Raw genomic sequence first — 22,247 nt, 5'->3', positions numbered from 1 at the left:
TTAAATACTAACCTCTGAGCCAAGAGAGAGTGAGGACGCAATGACACCGCTAGCTATTCTTGTAGCTAGATGGTGACTATTCGTCACAATCACCATGGCGACGCAACAGCGCGCGGCCGGCATAGCCTCGGAGCCAGACCGCTTTTAGGCCTCGGCCTCGAAACGTTGACTTCAATGCGACTTACTATACTTTCTCGTACTGCGGCAAGTGGACGTCTAGTTGTGCATAACAGATAATAGACAGCGTCTGCCATTGCTGGTATCTACGCGATTACGTATACGGGCTCAGATTCCGGAGGCATTCGAGTTTTCTGCGTCTGCAACACAGGATCTGTACGTGTATTTACTCATTGCCCAGTCAAATGCTGTTTTTCAGTCAGCTAAGGTGTAGCAAATCTGCAGGACTCGAAATAAAGTTGTTTCTGTACATAAATGGAAGAGAAATCGGTAAGTTGTGAGACATTATGACCACGCCCATCTAACAAGTCTGTTGACAGGAGGCAATACGGTGGATCAACCAGCAGCTGAAAAGCCATAGCTACAAGCCTGTGACACATTTAGAAGCTGAAATTGCGGATGGAATTACACTGCTGAAGCTGGTTCAGATAGTGGGTATGCCATCACTACAACATGGTCACGTGATCGTTGAGATGTGTTGACATGTTCTGAATCTGTTGTAGCCGATGAACAGCTTCCACGCCACTTTTTGAGACCTACGTTGAGAGTCCAGAAGATCGAAAATCTCAAGATATGTTTGCAATTTTTATGCGACAAAGGCATTGACCTGGATGGAATCAAAGCAGAAGGTAATGATATACATTAATGCAAATAACAACAGATGATTATAGACTTAGGCCGTGTTTCCACTAGCTGCACCTTTAACTAGTTTAGCTTAAATTGGTTTACGAACTAAACCAGTTCAAGAAAGCGACTGTTTCCACTAGTAACTTGCACATCCGGGATGTGCAAAACAAACAGTCTAGGAACGTCTTATTTTGAAGTATTGGGCTGGTTTGTCGCCGAGTCAGAGCAACTGTTGGTTTTCACTGATTCAACATCTGCTAGTAGGAATTTGCATGACGATGACCAAGGACATTGTCTTGTCTCTCTCCGTAGCTACTGATTTCTTTCCCCGAGTTAATGACCCTTACATCTTTTAGGGCAATCCTATTCCAGCAAAATAGTCTATCATCAAAACGACATTGTGGGAAGCCATCTAAACAAGTGCGCTACTGTCACGTGACAGTTAAACCTAAACCACTTTGCTAAACCTACTTTGAAGTGGGTTTAGGAAAGGGGTTTAGGTTTAAAATAGAACTGATTTAGTGCAGGTGGAAACAGGTCAATTCTTAAACCAATTTAGCTTAAACCACTTGCTAAACCGGTTTAGGCTCTAGTGGAAACGCGCCCTTACTGTTTCTTTTGTTATAATCAAATTAATTTTTTAAAATTATTTATTAATAGTTTACATTTTATATTTTAATTATTTATTAATAGTTTACATTTTATATTTTAATTATTTATTAATAGTTTACATTCTATATTTTAATTATTTATTCATAGTTTATATTTGTTTATTGTATCTGTTAATAAATTTAGTTTTCAATTATTTATTGATAGTTTATATTTTATATTTTAATTATTTATTAATAGTTTATATTTTGTATTTAATTATTTATTAATAGTTTATATTTTATATTTTAATTATTTATTAATAGTTTATATTTTATATTTTATTTATTTATTAATAGTTTATATTTATATTTTAATTATTCATTAATAGTTTATATTTTATATTTAATTATTAATAGTTTATACCTATTAATTGTTAGATGTGGCTGATGGCGATATACATTGTATTCTATTGTTGATTCAAAACACTCGAGAATGGCAGCAGGCATTCAGAGAAGGAATGGCAGAGGGTAGTGATCTCGTTATGTTTTATAAGACGATTGTTTAGTGTTTTGAGGGATATTATTGTACATTAGTTGAGACTGCACTTGAGGCGGTACAGTCACGGCCCACTAGTCGTGGACTTCTTGAATTTAATATTGTGACGAAGGAGGATGTTGCTGTTTTAAACTGGGTTGGTGAAATGATTCACAGGGATGTGTCATCTTATTCATTGTAAGAAAAATTTACATTTATGTCTGATTGTGTGCTTTGTCTGTTTATGCTAAATCCTTGTTCCGTGTGTGGTTGCATGCACTTTTTGTGGCTGCATGCACACTGTTAGCTGAAGTATGCGGGGGGAGGGGGGTTGAAATGGTTGGCACTGTAAATGCAGCGCTGAAATGTAATTGGCGCTGGGCATACTCTGACTCAATGTGACGCTGGACCCACGCATACTTAATTAAAGTATTTATGACTGGTAAAGTGTATGTAAAGGTTGTATGACAGCCAATGTCTGCATCTGAAGACCAGAGTCACCAGACCTACATTTACTTGGCCAGTAGCAGTCAATTTTTCTTTGCTTTGACATATTGACATACCTGTACTGCGCATGATAATCTGTAATATGAGCTTGTCAAAGCATTACGTACAATCTTAGTGCTGCTCTGGCTCTGCAAAAATTGGCTTGGCGCTACATGCAGCGCCATGGTGCCAGATGAGACCCCCTGAGTATGTACATAGATGGTGTGTGTGCATGTGTGTGCACACGCGCGTGCGTGTGTGTGTGTGCACGTGTGTGTGTGTGTGTGTGTGTGTGTGTGTGTGTGTGTGTGTGTGTGTGTGTCTGTGTGTGTGTGTGTGTGTCTGTGTGTGTCTGTGTGTGCATGCGTGCTGTGGCTCAATTGGTTAGAGAGTGCGTTTGGAGAATGGAAACATCCGGAACCTTGCAGAGTTGCAAGATCAAGTCACAGTGATGGCAAGCATAATTTCCTTGGGCAAGAAACTTACACACAATTGCCTTTCTTGACTCAGTAGTATAAATGAGTATCTGGTCATTGACTGGGGTGGCAAAGGTCTTCAACTGCGACAAAGTTCATCAGCCACTGGGGTTCGGGTGGACTTCGGGTGCCCACACCACAGTTGGCATCGCAGTCGGTGCTCCTGCGAGCACCTGGCCAGACTGCAGGAGATTGCTTAGCACGTCCCATAACTCCTGCTTAGTGCACAGGAACCCAGCCATCTGGCTGAGGGCATTACCGTTTAACGGCAGCTCGTTATCCATTTGCCATTTGTGTGTGTGTGTGTGTGTGTGTGTGTGTGTGTGTGTGTGTGTGTGTGTGTGTGTGTGTGTGTGTGTGTGTGTGTGTGTGTTTGCGTGTGTGTGTGTGAACATGTGGTTATGTGTACCTGTTGTTAGAGCTCGTTCATAATGATTGACATGTGGTTCTACTAAGGCAAATGTTGTTTGTGCATTTTGTCGACATTGAGATTCATGTATTTGCGGTGACATTTATGGAGTTGTCATGAGCCATTTTCTCATCTTTTTTACAGGTTGTCTGATGGTCGAATCTTGTGCAATTTAGTGAATGCTCTTTGTCCGGGAGCAATAGATCTTGGGGTATTTAATTTTGTTAATTATTTAATTAAATTTGGGTGAGAGCTATTGTTATTGTGTAGAGGATTATGTCTGCTTTGCCTGTTGACCGTATACAAATGGCTTTGGCTGCAGCACACCGTCACTTAGATGTAAACCCAGGCACTCTGGTAGCGAAAAAATTTGCAGAATGCAAAGACGCAGAGAATCTGCGTCACTACTTGGAAAAGATACAGATGGCCTACCAAAATCAAGTCAAGAAGAGAGAAGAATATCAACATCAACGACGAATCGAGGTCAGTTACATGCTTATTGCACCTTATTGCAGTCGCGAATTAGAATTATGCAGAGAAATTTGGTTGTGGATGTCGCATTTTAATTGTCTAGCTGTGTTAGGTGTTGCAATGGGAATGTATCATATTGGGTGGCAGTTGGGTCATTGTGGTTACTATGTTTCATTGTGGTGTAGCTTGCGTTTGTGATTAACTAATGTTGGCATCTTTACTTTTTCTAAACAGTTACTGTCGTAAGTTAGAAATTTGGAGCTAACCTGTGGGATCACATGACATGACACGTGGCTTCTGGCAAATCTTGTGTGGTTGACAGTGACTGCTAAACCCTGTCAGTGTCAGTAGACAAAGCTGGTGTTTAGAACACAAAAGAAGGCAACCTTGCTTCTGATTATGCTTGATGTTTCACAGCACAAATATCAAAATCTAAGTGATTGTAAGACTGTTTGTTAGCTAAATCTAATAGTTGCAGTATAACAATATACGTATTTATACTGAAAATTGGGTGTTTCTATTTGTTTATGGCATGGTGAGTACCGTATTATATAATCACATGGGGTCTGCATGCTTTAGTATCTATAGTTGTGTGACAACATTCTGTTAGCAAACTTTATGGAAGCTGTGTGCATTTGAACATAGGAAGCATTAAGGTAATTATATGTACATTATATACATACATACACACACACACACACACACACACACACACACACACACACACACACACACACACACACACACACACACACACACACACACACACATATATATATATATATATATATATAACAACGAATTATATATATATATATATATATATATATATATATATTTATATTTATTTATTTCTTACACACCTACTCACATACAGGGAAGTCCCAACTAAGGACTTCAGCTACTTCATATATATATATATATATATATATATATATATATATATATATACAGACATGGGCATAATTATGGAGCCACCCTGAGCATGTGACCCAGATTAAGAAGTTATTAGACTTTCTCAGACAGTCCAAGTAGATGCATCTACAGTGACAGCTGCGCTTTGTAGTAAATTAAAACAAGTCATAATGGTGAGGTAATGGCTCTGATTGTGCCATCCACATGTCTGAGATTGCAGGAGATGTGTGACCTGTTGAGACACATGACTGCTTCTTGCTGTCAGTTCAATCAGTAAATTTGGAAGTTAATAATCAAGATCATTTTCAAAAAGCTTCTAAACAATAAAATGACTTTGTTTATTTTAGAAGACATACTCAAAGATTAAGTAGAGGCTATACGTTTCAGTTTACTTGCATATTCTGAGTCTATTCTCATCTGCTCTTGTGACGTCACAACATGAACAGTTTAGACCAGCAATTGAGACTAAAATTTGTTGGTCACTGTTCTGCATTGCTGAAACTTGTTCTGCAGTGCTAATGTCCTGTCCAGTCCTTTCTGTCACAGTCCAGTTAGCAAAGATTGCTGACGGAGTGACTTTAGGTTTGCAACAATGTACAGAAATAGGGCGACTGTTATAGAGAAATCAGCTGTTTCGATTGAGCGCTAAGCAATTTCTAGTGGAGAAATGGTCAGCTGTCTTGTCAAATTACCTGTGCTTTCTCTCAAGTCGCATTCAGCTGATTTTTTCAGTATCTCACGGTCGTGTTCTATTGCGTAAATGCCAAGCGCTCGCCAACTCAGCCCATGTTCTAGAGGCAAGATCGAAGGTCTCCACCAGACGGGCTTGTCTCATCGTGAAATTGCCAGATTGGTAGGAAAGTCTCGTGGGGCAGTACAGAAGTGCGTGAAACGATGGGAAGAAGGCAGTAGTGATTACATCAAGCGATCTGGAAGGAAAAGATCAACGTCAGCTAGGGAGGATCGTTTACTCGAACGACTTGCACTACTGACAGAAAGGTGACGACGAGACGGTTGCAAGGTAGACTTTCATCGGCATGTGGGAAGTCATTGTCCTGAAGAACCATCACTCGCCGTCTCAGGGAAAAAGGAATTTGTGCTCGCCGTCCATGCAAGAAGCTGCAATTGAATCGTGAACATCAGCAATGTCGACGTGCGTGGGCGGTCACCCATGGTGGCTGGACGTTGGAGGACTGGAAACGTGTTGTCTTTTTCGATGAGGTGAAAATCAGCATCGGAAGTGATGGCTGTCTGTACGTGTGGCGGAGAAAAGGGGAGGAATTTAGCGCAGAATGTTGTCAGCCAGTAGTGCAGCATCCAACGAGCATTATGCTGTGGGGTTGCATCAGCTTTCAAGGTGAAGGCTCTCTTCATTGCATACGAGGCCGTCTGAATTCAGAAGACTACCAACAGATCCTGGGTGATGTCATGCTGCCAGATGCTCGTTGTTTAGTCGGTGAAGATTTTATCTTCCAGCAAGACAACGCGACAATTCACACCTCGCGCTCAACCAGGCAATGGCTGCGGGACAACGAGGTTACTGTCTTGGACTGGCCTGCTAAGTTGCCAGATGCAAACCCCATTGAAAATCTATGGCATGTTCTGAAGGTTCGGGCAAATGAAAAACATCCTGAAACCGAACGAGAGTTGTGGGAAGCAGTGCAGATGGCTTGGCACGAAATACCCCAGGGATTAATTAACAACCTGATAGAGATTGTCCCAAGACGAATTGAGGCTATAAGACGAGCGAGAGGAGGAGCAACCAAGTATTGAGAATTTAACGGAGTGTGTGTGTGGGTTATTTGGAGTGTGTGTGTGACCCGATGAACTAAACCCGGCTTTTTTAAAAGCCACAAATTTCTTCAAAGAGAGCGAAATCCTGACATGGTAATGCATGGGGGCGGTGGTTAGTCTGGTCATTCCTTAATCGTTTTGTTGCTACGAGTTGTCAAAGCGTCCAATCAAAACAATATCAATACTCAATTAGCATGATTTGATGTAGAATCAGATGCAGCTTTAGGCGGGTCAGCAGGTATATTCATAAATCTGCAATGTTCTGGTGATTTTCCTGCCTCAGCTGATATGAGGGGTGGCTCCACAATTATGCCCATGTCTGTATATATATATATATGTGTGTGTGTGTGTGTGTGTGTGTGTGTGTGTGTGTGTGTGTGTGTGTGTGTGTGTGTGTGTGTGTGTGTGTGTGTGTGTGTGTGTGTGTGTGTGTGTGTGTGTGTGTGTGTGTGTGTGTGTGTGTGTGTGTGTGTGTGTGTGTGTAAACCACACGGTGGAGTGAGTGGTCGACATGACCAAATTCATTTATAACTTTGCTTGTGTCTCCAAAGACCAATAAACCACACACACACACACACACACACACACACACACACACACACACACACACACACACACACACACACACACACACACACACACGCACGCACATGCACGCACACACATCTGTTGTTGCAGCATTTGCTATGCCTACACACACATAGTTATTTTTTATAGACAATAGACAATATTTACTTTTCTTCTAGCACTAATATTAGATATGAGAAATTAAATGTTGACTTGATTGATTATGCACATTTTCTTATGAATGAATATGATGTCTAAAACTACGTATAGTATTCAGATGCAATTATTGTTTGAACTGCATATTTAGGATGAACATGTATGTATGCACATCTGTATGTATGAGTTCATGTTTGTATGTATTGATTTCTTTTGTTTGAATTTGCTTCATTTGTGACTGTCTGTTGCTTCAGTCTCGGCTTGAAGCAGACAGGAGCAGACGAGAAGCAAAAGAAAAGCGTTTACAACAACAGCAAGAGAGAGCTATAGAACGTCGCAGACATAACCTAGTCGACAACACTGTAAGGCTTACTTTAATCCACTTTCTACTGTATGAGTTTCATAAAACGTGTGCTTAGCGTTTGGCACATTCAACTGAAAGCTTAGATCCTGTAGAGAATGTAGCACATCAATTTCAGAAGGAGAAAGAAAAAAGGGAGCGAACAAATCAAGCCAGAACTGGGCAGGAGAGACTGCAAGTTTCTTACAAGGCAAGACTAGAAAAGGAACGTCAAGATGTGGCCAAGCAAGTCAAAGAAGCAGAGATGCGTGAACGTGAGAAATTAGAAAGAGAGAAGCATGAGCGGTTACAGAGGCTGAAAGAAGAACAGGAAAAACGAGAACGGCTGCAGAAACAGAGACTGCACGAGGACAAGAGAAAGCGGTTGAAAGAAGAGCTGAAAAGGCATGAGCAGATACGACAAAGGAGGCTGTCTGAGCAACAGATTGTTCTCGCAAGATACGAACAACAGATTAAAGAAAGCCATAAGGATGAGAGTGAGAGGTCGATGTCTTCTTCAGATGTTGTACGCAATGCCGCAGCTAGTGCATCTGGACAGCTGCCGGACACAGATACGTTACTGACTAGAGCACTGCAGCGTCGCAAAGCCTTGTCGACAAGTGGAGACATTTTATTGCGACAGTCTGTGTCTTTAAGCCATTTTGGTAGACGAAACAAGCACAAAAAGGGATTAAGGCGACACGCTATTTCTTTGACAGTAAGTAGTGTATTTTGTAATATATATATATATATATATATATATATATATATATATATATATTGGATCATTGTTGATGATTTACTGACTAATAGATGTTGATTGTACCACGTGAGATTGATACTCGTGAACTCAGATTGTATTCTTTGTTTGTGTTTCAGGACTTCAGGTCAACTGGAATGCTTGATACAATAGAAGAGGAACGTAAATCAAGTGTAAGTGTTGTACTGTAGTTGTACGCGCGTGCACACACACACACACACACACACACACACACACACACACACACACACACACACACACACACACACTTTTGCTTGTTGACTCAAGCCTGTGTAATTTGTCTAATTATAGGAATCAAGCAATGCTTCCGAGGAAAGATTTTTTGATGTAAGTAAAGAGATTTGTATGTATGTAAAACTTTGATCTAATATACTGAAAATCCAGAATATATAATGATGTTAAATTTAATGATTTTGGCCAAAAATGACAAATTTTGTGAGCTAACGATTTTTATTTTAAAGAATTTTGACAACAAACGTTACCTAATTGAAATGCATGTAATAGTGTTCTTCGAACAGCGTACAGTGATACTAGTGGTAACCAAATGGTCACATTACAGTGAAAATGTTTAACGCATCTTATTATAACGATGGACACTCTTTTGTTATATTTGTTATCATTAAGTGATCAATAATATTCTGGATTTACAATGTTCAAATGTTTAGAAAACACTATCTGAAGGTGACATTCGCCAAAGTCAGGGATTGGATGAGTATCAAGTATCCACTAGTGCCGACAATGTGAGAACCGTTCAAGATGTTGCTACTTGTGCCAGGCAAGAACAATTGGATGATTCATTCTACTCATCTTCCATGCCAAGGCCAACAGATCAAGATACAAAACTAGTACAACAAAAATCGGGGTTACTAATTGTGAAACCAGAGCATGATACAAATCATGATAAATCACTACATTCTGAAGTTGATGTTATTACTGCAAAGTCTAAAAGCATTTGCATACTGGATGTACCACGAACTTATGTAGTTGAGTCTGCTGGCCAAGTCAAGCCGGTACCCGTTCTCTCTCAAGTCTCAGACAAACGGCAGGAAATGTCTAGTAGCTACGATATGAAGCTAGAGGAGAGGATATTGCATTTGGAGGAGAGCAACGCCAGACTTAAGGAGCTATTAGTTAAGGAGACAAAGAGACGTGTCAACAGTCGGGCAAAAAGGAGGGCATCTCGAGCACGTAAGTTGTTTCTGTGCTAATGAATTTAGCTAAATTTTAGTTTTTATTAATATAATAAAAAAGGTATTTTTAATGTAATGTATTATATTTATATGAATTGTAAAAGTATAGAAAATTAAAATGTAGGTACAAATCAAGTTTATAGAATATGCAAAACAGAATAATTAATATTTTGTTTTGTTTCGTTATGCCCTCCATGTTGGGGTCTTTACCCCATCTCTGCACCCACCAACCTTGCAGCAGGGTACATGTTGCTGTGTAGCCACAAGGCGATCAATGACTAGCCAATTCGATATAGATTGCAGGCATTATATGAATTAATACATTCAAATTAATTATGTATTTAATTACTACATTATATATTACTATATATATTGTCAGTTTTAATTTATTACTGTATTTACTAAACTGTAGTATTAATATAGTAATTACATTGAAGTAATATAGTGATCAATTTATTACAATATAATTCAATCAACTAAAATTTTAGTTAATTTTGCTTATAAATTTTCTGGAGGGAAACGTTTCAAATGGTGAGTACTACAATGAGTGACAACTTTAGACTGATGTATTTGTAGGTAAACTAAAGATTGAAGTTCGTCTGGAGTACATGTTGAAAGTGATTCGACTTGCTTCACAGAAAATGCAGGATTATGATGCCTGCATGGTCGATTTTTCACGAAAGGTGTGATGGGGTGTTTATTGTGTAGATCATGTTGTGCTTAAGTTTTCCGTTTTAGTTGGCTCATATTCAGTCTAACGTGGCTGCACTGTCGGAGCTTTATTCTCTGCAGGGAAGTGCAGAGATGAGGTTTGCTCAAGACGAGTCAGTTAGAGGACTACATGACAAGGTATAGACGAATCACGGACATAGACTGTGGTTGTAGGTTGTGTGGGTTTAAATTATATTAATATGTGTTGTTGTTTACAGATAAAGACGTTGACAGAGAAGGTCGAGTATCTGCAACGAATGAGTTTTGCTTCATTGAATAGCGAGTCGTTGGTGGAATCTGCTGGAGATCGAGAAGGCAGTGCTACAAAGATGCGAAGTGTAAGAGGCCGTACAGCTGTGTGTATGCTAAGGTTTAGTTAATTAAGTGTGGTGTCTGTTATTAGCCAAGTATTGGCTTCAAAGAGAGCAGTAAAGGATTCAAAGGTAGCCGAAATTTCTTGGGTGGTTTTAATCCATTTGGAAAGGTGAGAAATATGCATTGTAATATGAGTGTAGTAATGATCTCTGTTTGTGCATGCGTGCGTATGTGTGTTTGTTTGTATGTCCTTGTGTTTATTTTGTGTCTGTTTGTGTGTCTGTCTGTTTGTTTGTTTGTTTGTGTGTGTGTGTGTGTGTGTGTGTGTGTGTGTGTGTGTGTGTGTGTGTGTGTGTGTGTGTGTGTGTGTGTGTGTGTGTGTGTGTGTGTGTGTGTGTGTGTGTGTGTGTGTGTGTGTGTGTGCAGTTAGTGGTTATTTTACAACTATGACAGATGCTTTTATCACAAATTGAGAAGAATCTTATCATTATTCAGTGTTTCCACTGGAAATTTTTGACTAGCACTGTAGCCATGTGCACTTGGCTATAGGAGTTTATTCGTTTGTAGCCAAACACTATTTCAGACCCAAGAAAATATCTGCCAAACGTCAAACAAATAACAATCTAAAAGACAACTATTGATTCAAGTTTAACTTGGTCTGACAGAGAGACAGCATTTATCAATTGTCACAGCAAATGTAGTGTACTAATCTGACACATGTTATGCTCAAAGGAACGTGACTTTGGCAAGACTAAGTCTGTAGATGTCAAGCGTTCAGTGTGATCCTTCGTGACTTTTATAACAAAATTTAAAAGCTCTGAAAGTCAAAGTCTTGAAGTTTTGGCATTTCTATACATCATTGAGGCTAACATCGACATCGACTTCTTCATGGTTTCTACCATTGGTCTGCTTCTGTTTTACTTCCGCGCAGTCGTCTTCAGAGCTGTGACTGTCATTTTTACTGTGCTCATTTCTAGTCTGATGCTTACTGAAGCCATACACAAAGAGAGTACCTTCAATGTGCAGAACATAAATAGACGGTGTGCAATAGATTGGTCTTGCAGTAGTTGGAGCTTCAATGCATTGTGCCTACTGACATTCCTAGTGCACTGCAGCAACCGTGCTTGCAAGATGCCGAGGAAGGCATACTGTAACAGCTAGCCAATTTGGCGAGGAAGAGTTACCATTGTACAGCCGGCAACATTTATTTGTAGCATTTGGCTATTTGGCGAGCATCCAGCGGAAACACTGCATTATGATATTGTATTTACAATGGCATCAAGCAAGATAATTAATACATTTCTGGAAGTTTTATATTCTAATATTTTGGATTGAGTAGTTGACATGATACCTATTCTAGTAGACTCTGCTGTAGAATTGCTGTCATGTTACCTGCCTTCAGGTGCATACTTATGGGGTTCAGGGGGGACGAATGAATCGACCCACTTCAGTTGGAGGTCCGCTTGTACGTACAGTACCTCTGCATGTATACGACCAATCAGACTCAAGGGCGAATCCAGAGGTGTGTATGCCAGAGGCACAAACTTGTAGTCTAGATAATTTCAGTGTACACTTGTGTAATATAAAGTGTAATTTTTGTACACTCCATAGTTCGTTATTAGAGCTTTAGCTGTCTTGTTGTAACATCAATCTACATTACTCGTATACCCAACCGCCTAGACTTGTCCTATTCATCACTGCCAACGCTTGAATCTTGAATCTTTGAAGTTATCTTGCAATAGGATGTCTGGCAGCAGCAATTTCCAAAGTTTTCACTTGGCAATGTAATCTGTACTGCCCATCCTGGATCCGTCTCTGCTGAGTTAGCATGCATTATTTGCAGCAGCTGTAGCTGCTGAAGTGCTGGCTTGGGTCTTGCATTTGAAATGCAGATTTAGACTCCAATTGCAAGACTCTTTGACGTGTAATGTGAAGTCTAAATACGTATATATTACATGTATACCATGCATCTAAATTGCAAATGTCTTCCAATAGACTTGGTAACTAATAAATAGATTCACTAGAATAGACCATCTTGAGCTGAGTGGGAGGTCCACTAGAACACTAAAAGAACCGACTCATAAAATGCCCCAGGTATGCCCTTGGCCTTATCTATATGAGACTAGGACATGGAACAAGTCACAACATGTGCAGAGAAGTCAAAGTACAGATGCAACATGCGAATACGATGATAGTAACAAAGAAAAAGACACAATTTGCTCAACGCAAGAGCATCAATTGATATAATTAATTAATTATACTTTTACTAGATTTTTATTCTAAAATTCGATAATATATCTGCACGGATATAAGTAAATTGAGTTGCTGTTTTTCAGGGCAAGAGTAGCTATCACCAGTCTCACCAACAAATTAACAGATCGGAAACAAATCACTCGACCCTTTCACCATCTTCGGCCTACTCTCAGTCGTCTGCACAGCTAAGACCACCAGATAGCTCTGGAATTCGAGTTCAACGACGTGACAGTTTCTACAAACTTTCGAATTTTTTTGGTGAACGTCCACCTCAGGGTATTCGCACATTTCTTGATGGACTCGGGTATATTCGCTATGCTGATGTATGTACAACAACGAACAAATAAACAAATAAATATGTTGCAAAAGTTATCATGTGTATGGTAATGTAGGTTTTTGATCGTGAACACGTGTCTATGGTCGAATTGCAGCATATGAATGAGGAACACTTGGCACAGTTGGGGATTCCCTTTGGACCTCGACTTGTTATGGTGAAGGCATTGCAAGGACATCAATCCAAGAATGCCAGCTAAGCTATAATAATTATATTTTGTCATTCTTGATGTTGTCTATTTAGCACATCATTCACAATAGTTTGGATTGTTTTAAGTAATACTATTTTTCTAAATGCAATTACTGATTTTGTTGAAGTACATTCACCATTTTGTCTCTGTCACAAGTTAATTGTTTGTAGCCTTTCAGCTTTAGTCTGAACGGTCTTTACTTAGGAATCAGAGTGCATGTTTTCAATTCTATAGGTTGATGGTTTTCTAGAGGGATTTGGATGGGCCAATATAGGAAATTCGTTTGTGGATACACTAGGCAAGGGAGAACACAAACGAAAGCGGTTTAAACAACAACTTGGCATGTAAACTGTATCTCAGAAAACGATTGACACTGACTGACTGACTGATGCAGTGGAAACAGATGGCACAAGTGATGGTTGATGACGGCTGTTGCTTATCGATCATTATAATGGTGGTAGGATATTGACGACTGTATATGCACTGACAGCTTTTGTCTTACCCGCATCCTTTACTGTACACGAGTTGCCCGTATAACCTCATGTGTTGCCCAGTTTCTTTCTTCAGGCATTGATTACTCAACAATCACTAGTTAGTACGGCTAAATATTGTACTATTGCTTCTTACCAACCTTTTTAAATTTTTAGTCTTGGAAATGAAAGAAACACTTGCTTACAAGCAAGTCGTCTTATTTGCCAATAACCTGTAAATTCATGAAGTTCATGCATGCATCTAAATCCATTGTATGCATGCAAACATAGGTTGAGCTAAAACAGTAGCATATGTTTACTAATTGATTAAGCTAGTCGTTTAGTGCGGATGGTGGCCCTTACTAAACTCACCATGGATAGGGTACTGTACAATAACGCACGCCAGTCACGTGACAAATGACCGTCTGTGTGTGTGTGTGTGTGTGTGTGTGTGTGTGTGTGTGTGTGTGTGTGTGTGTGTCTGTGTGTGTGTGTGTGTGTGTGTGTGTGTGTGTGTGTGTGTGTGTGTGTGTGTGTGTGTGTGTGTGTGTGTGGTGCAATAGCTCAGTTGGTTAGAGAGTGCATTTGGAGAATGAAAACATCTGAGGCCTTGCAGGATTGCAGGTTCAAGTCACAGTGATGGCGAGCTATGGCATAATTTCCTAAAGCAAGAAACTGACACACAATTGCTTCTTTCGTCTCAGGAGTATAAATGAGTACCTGGTCATTGACTGGGGTGGACATGACCGCTGGCTTGGCCCTAGCATCATGCAGCAGACGGGTACTTGTGGGCCTTGGTGTCCAGTCCCAAAGCTGCGCTATAGTCAGTGCCCTAGGATGACTCTGGCCAAGCTCCAGGTGGATTGTAGCGCTGGCCCTAAGCCTCCACGTAGCGCATGGAGGCCCTGTCTCTAGAGGCAGGGGGAGCTATCTCCGCAACTGACCTTAAGGTTGACGCCATTCACGAATGACGTGGAGGGCTTGACATTTGTCCATTTGTCCGTTTTGTTTGTGTGTGTGTGTGTGTGTGTGTGTGTGTGTGTGTGTGTGTGTGTGTGTGTGTGTGTGTGTGTGTGTGTGTGTGTACGACCGACTCAACGTCTCGCTCCGCCTCCTGTGTAACACGTGACCAAATAAATAAATAATTATGAAGTCGGGCTTTTAGCAGTTTAGCTATCTGGCGGTCTTGGAGATGTGTACCAAACTAGATATGTGTACAGAGCAGATTTTTACATAGTCAGATTACATAGCATTATCCGTAAACTTTTTGTTAGCTAATTAGCAAACAACTCAATGTTCAGCTGTATTAGGAAACATTGAATAGAATCTAGGAGTCGAGTGACATTTGCACTTTTAGCTGCTTTTGCAACAACTCCAGGCGTTCTTTCAAATTTGTACTTGAAAGCGCTGCTAGTGAAATTTCCGGCTTTTGAAGAACAGCGAAAGCCCACCAGACCCAAACGGGGCCGTCGGCAAGTAAGCGAGAAACTGAAATTTCGTCGTCAATGCGTGGTAAGCTGCCGTGTGACCACGTCAGGTTTTCCTAGTTAGGCACATAGCGCAATAATTTCCGTAAAATTACTGTAGATTGCAGTTATCACCTTTAGCAATTCGTGGAGAGATCTAAACCATTGAATAGTATTGTCATAGACGACATGACGAATCTCTTGCAGGTCTAGATTAATTATGGCATACACGAGACGCAATTTTACTAAGTAAATCAAGCTCGCATGCGCATGCATTGAGGGCTTTCTGGCTAGAAACATGTTACATTTTCCATACCTTGTGCGTGAAGGAGGCAGATGTCGTTGTTATCGCACAAGAAAAGTACTTTTGCTGTAAAGAATTCACTTGTTGCTTCGCGTTTGACAACCTGCAAACCAAATGTGCGTAACCACGCCTTTCAGTCATTTTATCAGTTGACTATCCCGGATTTGTTAGGTTTACCGAAAATCTTCTGTCTCCGATAGCATCGATAAGTAAGTCTCCACTTTCTTGCATTACCTGATTTTGAATAGTTACAACAGTGCCGACATCTGCAAACCTATATACCAAAGAAATTGCATCAATGCATATGCACGGCACGTAGGGCGCGTCTCCACTAACGTTAAACCTGTTTAATTAATTAAATTAATTAAACAAGTTTAATGTTAAACCTGTTTAAAGAGCAACAAGTGGAGACACAGCCCTATTCATGCAGTTCACTCTCTATAAAGGCATCGGCTTACGGTTCGTTGTATACCAATGGTCGAACAAGACAAACACCGAACTGCGAGCTGCCTGATTCTAGGCATTGTTGAATCGTACGTTTCTCGCGAATTTTCCATCGATACGTGACCCCTGGAAACGCAGCCGTGCGGCTAAGAATAATCGGTATCTGAACGAGATGGTGGTTGGCCGAAGTCCTGCAATAAAGTGACAAAACTGCATATTGTGGACACGAACACGCGATCGCAGTCAACTTACATGTCAATACAAGAACAGCAGAATGCGTCGCACAACGATCACGCTCTGAGAAAACACGTAACATGCAGGTCGGCGGAGCGAACACTCGATTGACTCAAGTATAACCGCTAGATTAGCATAAAAATGTGATTGCATTTGCCTTCAGAATTTTACTAACAATTTGCTAATTCATGAGTTGTAATAATTGTTAGGCAGTATCAACTCTGCGCTAGACAACACTTTTCCAACGACTGAAAGTTTTGAAATATTTTGTTTCAAATTTGGCTGTGCAAGAGAAGGACAGTATTTATTTCCGGATCAGAATCGGACAACAATATGGACGGTCCCCGTTATACGACGCGTTGCTTTTTGCCTTGCACTCTTACATTAATTGATAGCATAGTTATGCAGACAATTTTTGAGCAATATTTTTGAAATTTTCGACATTTGGTTTTATCGTTATATTCGCGCCTGAATCTCAACGTTAATCGCAAATGTATGTTGTATACACATAGTCGTGACTGCAATGAAGGTTGTGCATGGCGTTCACCTCTGCAACTGGTTGCTCTACGTCACTCGTAACTAACGTTACTCGTGACCAGTCTCACCGCGCTGTCGTCATTCCCGGATGTTCCATCCTCAGTAACGTATAGCCACTCTAGACAAGGTTTTTAAACTACATGCAAGATAGAAAGAATGTACGGTTTCAATTAGAATTTTTTACTTATCTTCTAGAAGTTATATTTCTGGTTTGTCTTTTAATTAATTAAGCAAGGGTTCTGTGCGCTACAAACAGCGGATATAGTAGTACAGTTTAGACAGCATATCGCATGCAGGCGCGTACTTATGGGGGGTTAAGGGGGTACACGAACGAATTAACCGACCCACATCAGTCGGAGTTCCGCTCGTATAATACAACCAATCTGCATGCGTCATTTACAACTGTAACTGCTGAAGTGCTGGCCTGGGTCTCACGTTTCAGATGTAGTAGCTATATATATATACTAGGATCCATGGCCCGTCCTTCGTAAGGGCAAGATACTGTAGTGTAAAGATAGGTCTGTGGACACGTCACGTGCAATCTTTGTTGCGAGGTCCCGGATATGCTGAATGATTCGAATCTTGCTCTTCGCGCTTGTTTCGATAGAAATCGACACACTCCCCGTGTAGCGCTTGCTGCAGAAAACGTGTAGGTTGGATTCGGTGCAAATGCAATCAGAATTTGGAGAGAAACGCAAGCGATAGAAGAGTAAGTTTCGTCGGCAAGAGATATTCGATTGCTCGAAGCTTTGCGAAGGACGGCGATGCATAGGGTCTACACGGGACTGGTGCGGTCATGTGTTCGAATGAACTGCAATGTGTAGCGTTTGCGTCGTCGAGAAATTTTACGCGTGGGTCGATCCCTCGAGAGGGGACCCGGTGCATTATTTTTTTATTTTTTACACAAACCTTTCTCTGTGCGTGCCGAGTGTGCGTGCCGATTTCGGTTGCAAACGGACAAAAGACGTGGCCGCCAAACGCGAACATACACACACACACACACACACACACACACACACACACACACACACACACACAGACAATTTGAGCTTTATATATTATAGTATACATGGCCCGTCCTTCGTACGGGCAAGATACTGTAGTGTAAAGTTAGGTCTGTGGACACGTCACGTGCATCTTTGCTGCGAGGTCCCGGATATGCTGAATGAATTCGAATCTTGTTCTTCGCGCTTGTTTCGATAGAAATCGACACACTCCCCGTGTAGCGCTTGCTGCAGAAAACGTGTAGGTTGGATTCGGTGCAAATGCAATCAGAATTTGGAGAGAAACGCAAGCGATAGAAGAGTAAGTTTCGTCGGCAAGAGATATTCGATCGCTCGAAGCTTTGCGAAGGACGGCGATGCATAGGGTCGACACGGGACCGGTGCGGGCGTGTGTTCGAATGAACCGGAATGTGTAGCGTTTGCGTCGTCGAGAAATTTTAGGCGGGGGTCGACCCCTCGAGAGGGGACCCGGTGCATAATTTTTTTAATTCTTTTACGCAAACCTTCCCCTGTGCGTGCCGAGTGTGCGTGCCGATTTCGGTTGCGAACGGACAAAAGACGTGACCGCCAAACGCGAACATGCACACACACACACACACACACACACACACACACACACACACACACACACACACACACACACAGACAGACAATTTGAGCTTTATATATTAGATATATATATATATAGATCGATGTAAGCAGATTTAGACTCCAAGACTCCTTGGCACGTAAGTAATGCACATACGAGTATATAAGCAGTACTATATATCTATAATATTTTGCCAATGTCTTCCAATAGACATGGTAAGTAGATAATAAATAAATTGAAATAAAATAGAGCATGTTGAACTGACTGGGAGGTCCACTAGAGTACTGAAAGAAACGACACAAATGCCCCAGGCACGCCCATTTACCTGTACACTGTCTTTCGTCCACGTGTTGAATTTCACGAATCAGTGTGAAAAGCGTAAACTAGTATCTACGTAACGTCTAAGACAATTATTGTAACAGCTATAAATGTTTTGTATGACAATATGTTGTGTAGTACTGTAATTGCAACCTAGTAGTTGTTATTAACTTTGTCAGCGCTCTCCAATTGCTTCTCGGCTATAGTTAAATTAATATTAATAACCGCGGCAATGTGAGCTGATACTTTGATTCTAACAAATGTTCGTGTAAACTGGAAATGGCAACCCCTTGCATATGGCGCACCACAAATTACTCAATGCAAACATTTTTAATTTGATTTATAGATTACAATCACAGCTAGTATGAAACGCAATCTTAGTTAAATGTAAGCCATAGCATCCAGGTCTTGACTTTCGTCTTCTTCTGATTCTGACTCTTGGATCAACATCAACAGACGTTCTTCTAGATAGGGACATCCTACGACTACAGATGGTTCTACTTCGGTCTGTCTTGCGGCAAACGCCCACCAAACCCAAGCTGGACCGTGGGGATGTATGTTTGGATCTGAGTTTACATCATAGCTGGGCATGTCTCCGGCAATCCATTTAACTTTTTCCTAATTAAAGTAAGCCCATGCTTGTTACTCTGGAAAGGTAGTAGTGGCTACGTACCTTGGCTGGAAAGTCAAGTGAGGTATACCACTCGTAGATAACTTCATAGACTCTTCTGGAAAGACTTTTAAGTTCTACAGTCGGACAGCACACACATGCAGCTTATGCTCGATTAGAAGGCTGCATGTATGCATTATTTTGTCTGTCGATTTCGAAATTGTGCATGTGCTTGGACAACAACACTCGACGAAGTTGCTTTTCTTACTTTCTGTTGATTTTTCACGCTTCACAATTTCATCGCTGATAAAGGCTACATTTGCTGTGTAGTAGAAATCTTGCATACAGCGGTCAACAATCTAGAGCGTTGTACATGCAGTCTTTCAATTTTAGGTATTTTAATTATAGCGTCAACTACGAGCTTACCCAAAATCTCCTGCACCCTAGAGCGTCGATAACCAGCCTTCCATCTTCTTTGACTATTTGGTTCTTGATAGTTACGACCGTGCCAAAGTCTGAAAATCTTTAAAAACAAACGATTTCTTCAAGTACGTTCCACTTGAGTTCCATGCATAGTTTGCAACAGGCGTACATACGGTTCTCCCGCCGAAATAGCTGTACTAGTGCAGACGCCAAATTGCAGGCTTCCCGAGTCAATGCATCGCTGTACCATGCGTCGCTGCCGTTCGTCGCAAATCTCAATTCGCCATGGAATTTCCGGAAAAGCCGCTCGCATACAAACAAATATCGGAATGTTGACCAGCTGAGAGCTACGAGTTGCCCTACACACATACACACATTCACAGTTAAACTGCATGAGCAGGAACAAGGAAGGGAGAAGTAGAAATGATGGCGTAAGGTATACGTACATGATAAACGTGCAGTCGAGATCCGCTTGCGGCAAAGTCTCAGTCATGCTCTGCAATCGCCGATTCGGATGGGCGTGCCGGCAGTGAAGTCAAACCGGTTAAGTTGCGTCACGTGCAACATTTGCAAATTGGAGGCGGATCATTATAAATGATATACGTAGTTACTCCTATAGGGCAGAGCAAGCGCACTTGCTCTAATCTATACATTAATCCTACGTAAAACATGTCTAGAACTAAACATATATAAGCAAACTACTGCTGAACGAAAACTGTGGCTAGAGGTCTAGCATGGCAAAATTGTAAATCCTTTAATTAAAGCTGTTCTAGACTCTAGAGGCTCAAGAAAATCTAGTAAGTGGAGACACCGCCTTACTTATTATTTATTATTGTCAACCGTGTCACATTTGTCCAAAAACTGTGAATTGAATCTACGCACCGCGTCTAACTAGCTATAGCTGAAAGAAATGGTTGGTATCCTGACAAACAGTACGTATACGTATAGGAACAAAATCTTGTATTTGCTGTTCACTAGAGAAAATCAGAGACAAACTCGCATGAGAACCTCACTTTTCCAATACTGGCCTCGCATTTTATCTGCAGCACACTTGGAGCGTACGTACAGTGTACGTGTACTGTACCTTTTTCAAGATTTGAGAGTCTGGCAGGTGTACCCAACAACCTCTCACTGTACGGGCCTGCTCGTTAAAGGGCCTAAGGCGTATAATATCATGGCACACGGATGCTAAAAATTTGTTGGAAGCTTCTAGAGGAGCTGGATAAGCAAAGGCAGCTTTGGTGGTGCAGTGGCGAAGTCAGGATTATTTGTACTGCCGAGGCAAGTTGATATAAATTTTGTGATTGCTAAAATTGTTATATTGCACACAATAAGATCGAAGATAGATTGCAGCTCACACTATCAATTAACAAACAGCTCTACGTACTGTAATTGCCGGAGGGCCTCAACATGTAACCCGTATAGGTCTGAACATGTCTCTAAGAATAATCGCGTCTCCACTAGTGTTAGACCTGTGTAACTGTAAACCTACTGCTAAACATGCTTCAGGGGTACTTTAATTTAATTTAACGAAAGTGGTTTAGGTTTAATTAACGTTAAACAACAAGTAGGTCATGCTGCGGGCACGCGACAGAAACGGGACCAGGATGTGGACACGTGACTGGACCACGCCTATTCTTTTATAACGAGGTATATGTCTCAGGTTTTCTTTCCAAACGTTGAGCCATAGTATACATGTAATGCCACTCTGTCCACCAGCTCGTTGAGAATGCTGATGAAACCTACTGTATTGACAATAAAGCTCTAACTAAGACATTTGTTTTCCGCAGCCTGAACTTCGTTACTTGATATCTACGTCTTAATCAGAATGGCGTGCTAGCAGATGTCTGGTGGCCGGTATAGATACAAAGCAGCCAAGTCAGTACTCAGGTTACATGCAGCATTTGTGCAACATTGCCTACTTCCTACTACAAGTTGATCTGTGGAAGTGCTTTACTTAAATAATTTATTAACTAGGGAGATCTTGTAAAGTGGCTGCATGTTGGTAGCCGGCCCCTCTATGTTAGCACTGCATGGCAAGATGCTTACCTTGTTTTTGCCTAACTTACCGGTAATAGGATGTGTTTGATTTTGTGTATTACTTGATGGCATTAAATTTAATTAAGCTACATTATATATTGTAGATATGGTACAGTAACACATACAGGTTTTAGCTCTCCCAAGATGTACATTTGTGCTTCTAGGGCACTAGAAGTAACAGGTTAAATTTGTAATGGTCATCAATGATCACATGATGAGCTTAGAGACAACAGCAATTAGGAAGAAGCATTCTGTATGCCACACTATGTGGTGCATGACTCTAAGTTTTATGTCAGCATTGCCAATGCCTAATTATGTTTTTGTTGCATTGTGGTCCAATTCTCGACCTTACAGAGTAGCTATTTTAGGGTATGATGTAATTGGAAATACTGTAGGATTTTGGTAGGCATGCACTTTTACACCAAAATATTCACATTCATTAGAACCCAGGCGCGTACCCAGGATTTCTCTGGGGGTTTTCCATACTAATA

The 22,247-nt window shown here is 40.9% G+C and overlaps 3 protein-coding genes across 4 annotated transcripts; 1 reads left to right on the top strand and 2 right to left on the bottom strand.

The window, feature by feature from the left end:
• Nucleotides 1-155: 155 nt before the first annotated feature.
• LOC134185638 (trichohyalin-like) lies at nucleotides 156-13,472 on the top strand. 2 transcript variants are annotated; one of them, XM_062653473.1, is made up of 19 exons: nucleotides 156-333; nucleotides 403-447; nucleotides 498-612; nucleotides 681-806; nucleotides 1,833-1,922; nucleotides 1,989-2,127; nucleotides 3,445-3,511; nucleotides 3,571-3,783; nucleotides 7,458-7,565; nucleotides 7,623-8,261; nucleotides 8,423-8,476; nucleotides 8,616-8,651; nucleotides 8,990-9,512; nucleotides 10,091-10,197; nucleotides 10,253-10,363; nucleotides 10,444-10,563; nucleotides 10,629-10,709; nucleotides 12,877-13,116; nucleotides 13,186-13,472. In XM_062653473.1, exons 2-19 carry the CDS (start codon nucleotides 433-435, stop codon nucleotides 13,324-13,326), a joined length of 2,925 nt encoding a protein of 974 aa, XP_062509457.1. In that variant the 5' UTR covers nucleotides 156-333; nucleotides 403-432; the 3' UTR covers nucleotides 13,327-13,472. The 2 variants fall into 2 exon arrangements, with proteins under 2 accessions (XP_062509457.1, XP_062509458.1); XM_062653474.1 differs by having other exon boundaries at nucleotides 156-447.
• Nucleotides 13,473-15,007: 1,535 nt separating this feature from the next.
• Nucleotides 15,008-16,332, bottom strand: LOC134186230 (LON peptidase N-terminal domain and RING finger protein 1-like). The gene is made up of 6 exons (XM_062654143.1): nucleotides 16,254-16,332; nucleotides 16,016-16,192; nucleotides 15,735-15,831; nucleotides 15,570-15,660; nucleotides 15,389-15,462; nucleotides 15,008-15,330 (listed from the first exon to the last, which is right to left on the bottom strand). Coding segments are annotated over exons 1-6 (657 nt in total). The 5' UTR covers nucleotides 16,256-16,332; the 3' UTR covers nucleotides 15,008-15,114.
• Nucleotides 16,333-19,003: 2,671 nt separating this feature from the next.
• On the bottom strand, nucleotides 19,004-20,210 carry LOC134186238 (LON peptidase N-terminal domain and RING finger protein 3-like). The gene is made up of 6 exons (XM_062654152.1): nucleotides 20,163-20,210; nucleotides 19,890-20,075; nucleotides 19,720-19,816; nucleotides 19,562-19,652; nucleotides 19,357-19,430; nucleotides 19,004-19,301 (listed from the first exon to the last, which is right to left on the bottom strand). The coding sequence occupies exons 1-6, from the start codon at nucleotides 20,207-20,209 to the stop codon at nucleotides 19,065-19,067; spliced, it is 732 nt and encodes a 243-aa protein (XP_062510136.1). The 5' UTR covers nucleotide 20,210; the 3' UTR covers nucleotides 19,004-19,064.
• Nucleotides 20,211-22,247: the final 2,037 nt, after the last annotated feature.

The sequence above is a fragment of the Corticium candelabrum genome, chromosome 10 (assembly GCF_963422355.1).
Source record: "Corticium candelabrum chromosome 10, ooCorCand1.1, whole genome shotgun sequence".
Taxonomy (NCBI): Eukaryota; Metazoa; Porifera; class Homoscleromorpha; order Homosclerophorida; family Plakinidae; genus Corticium; species Corticium candelabrum.
Note: the sequence above shows the minus strand (reverse complement) of the source record. Positions and strands in the feature narration are given on the sequence as shown.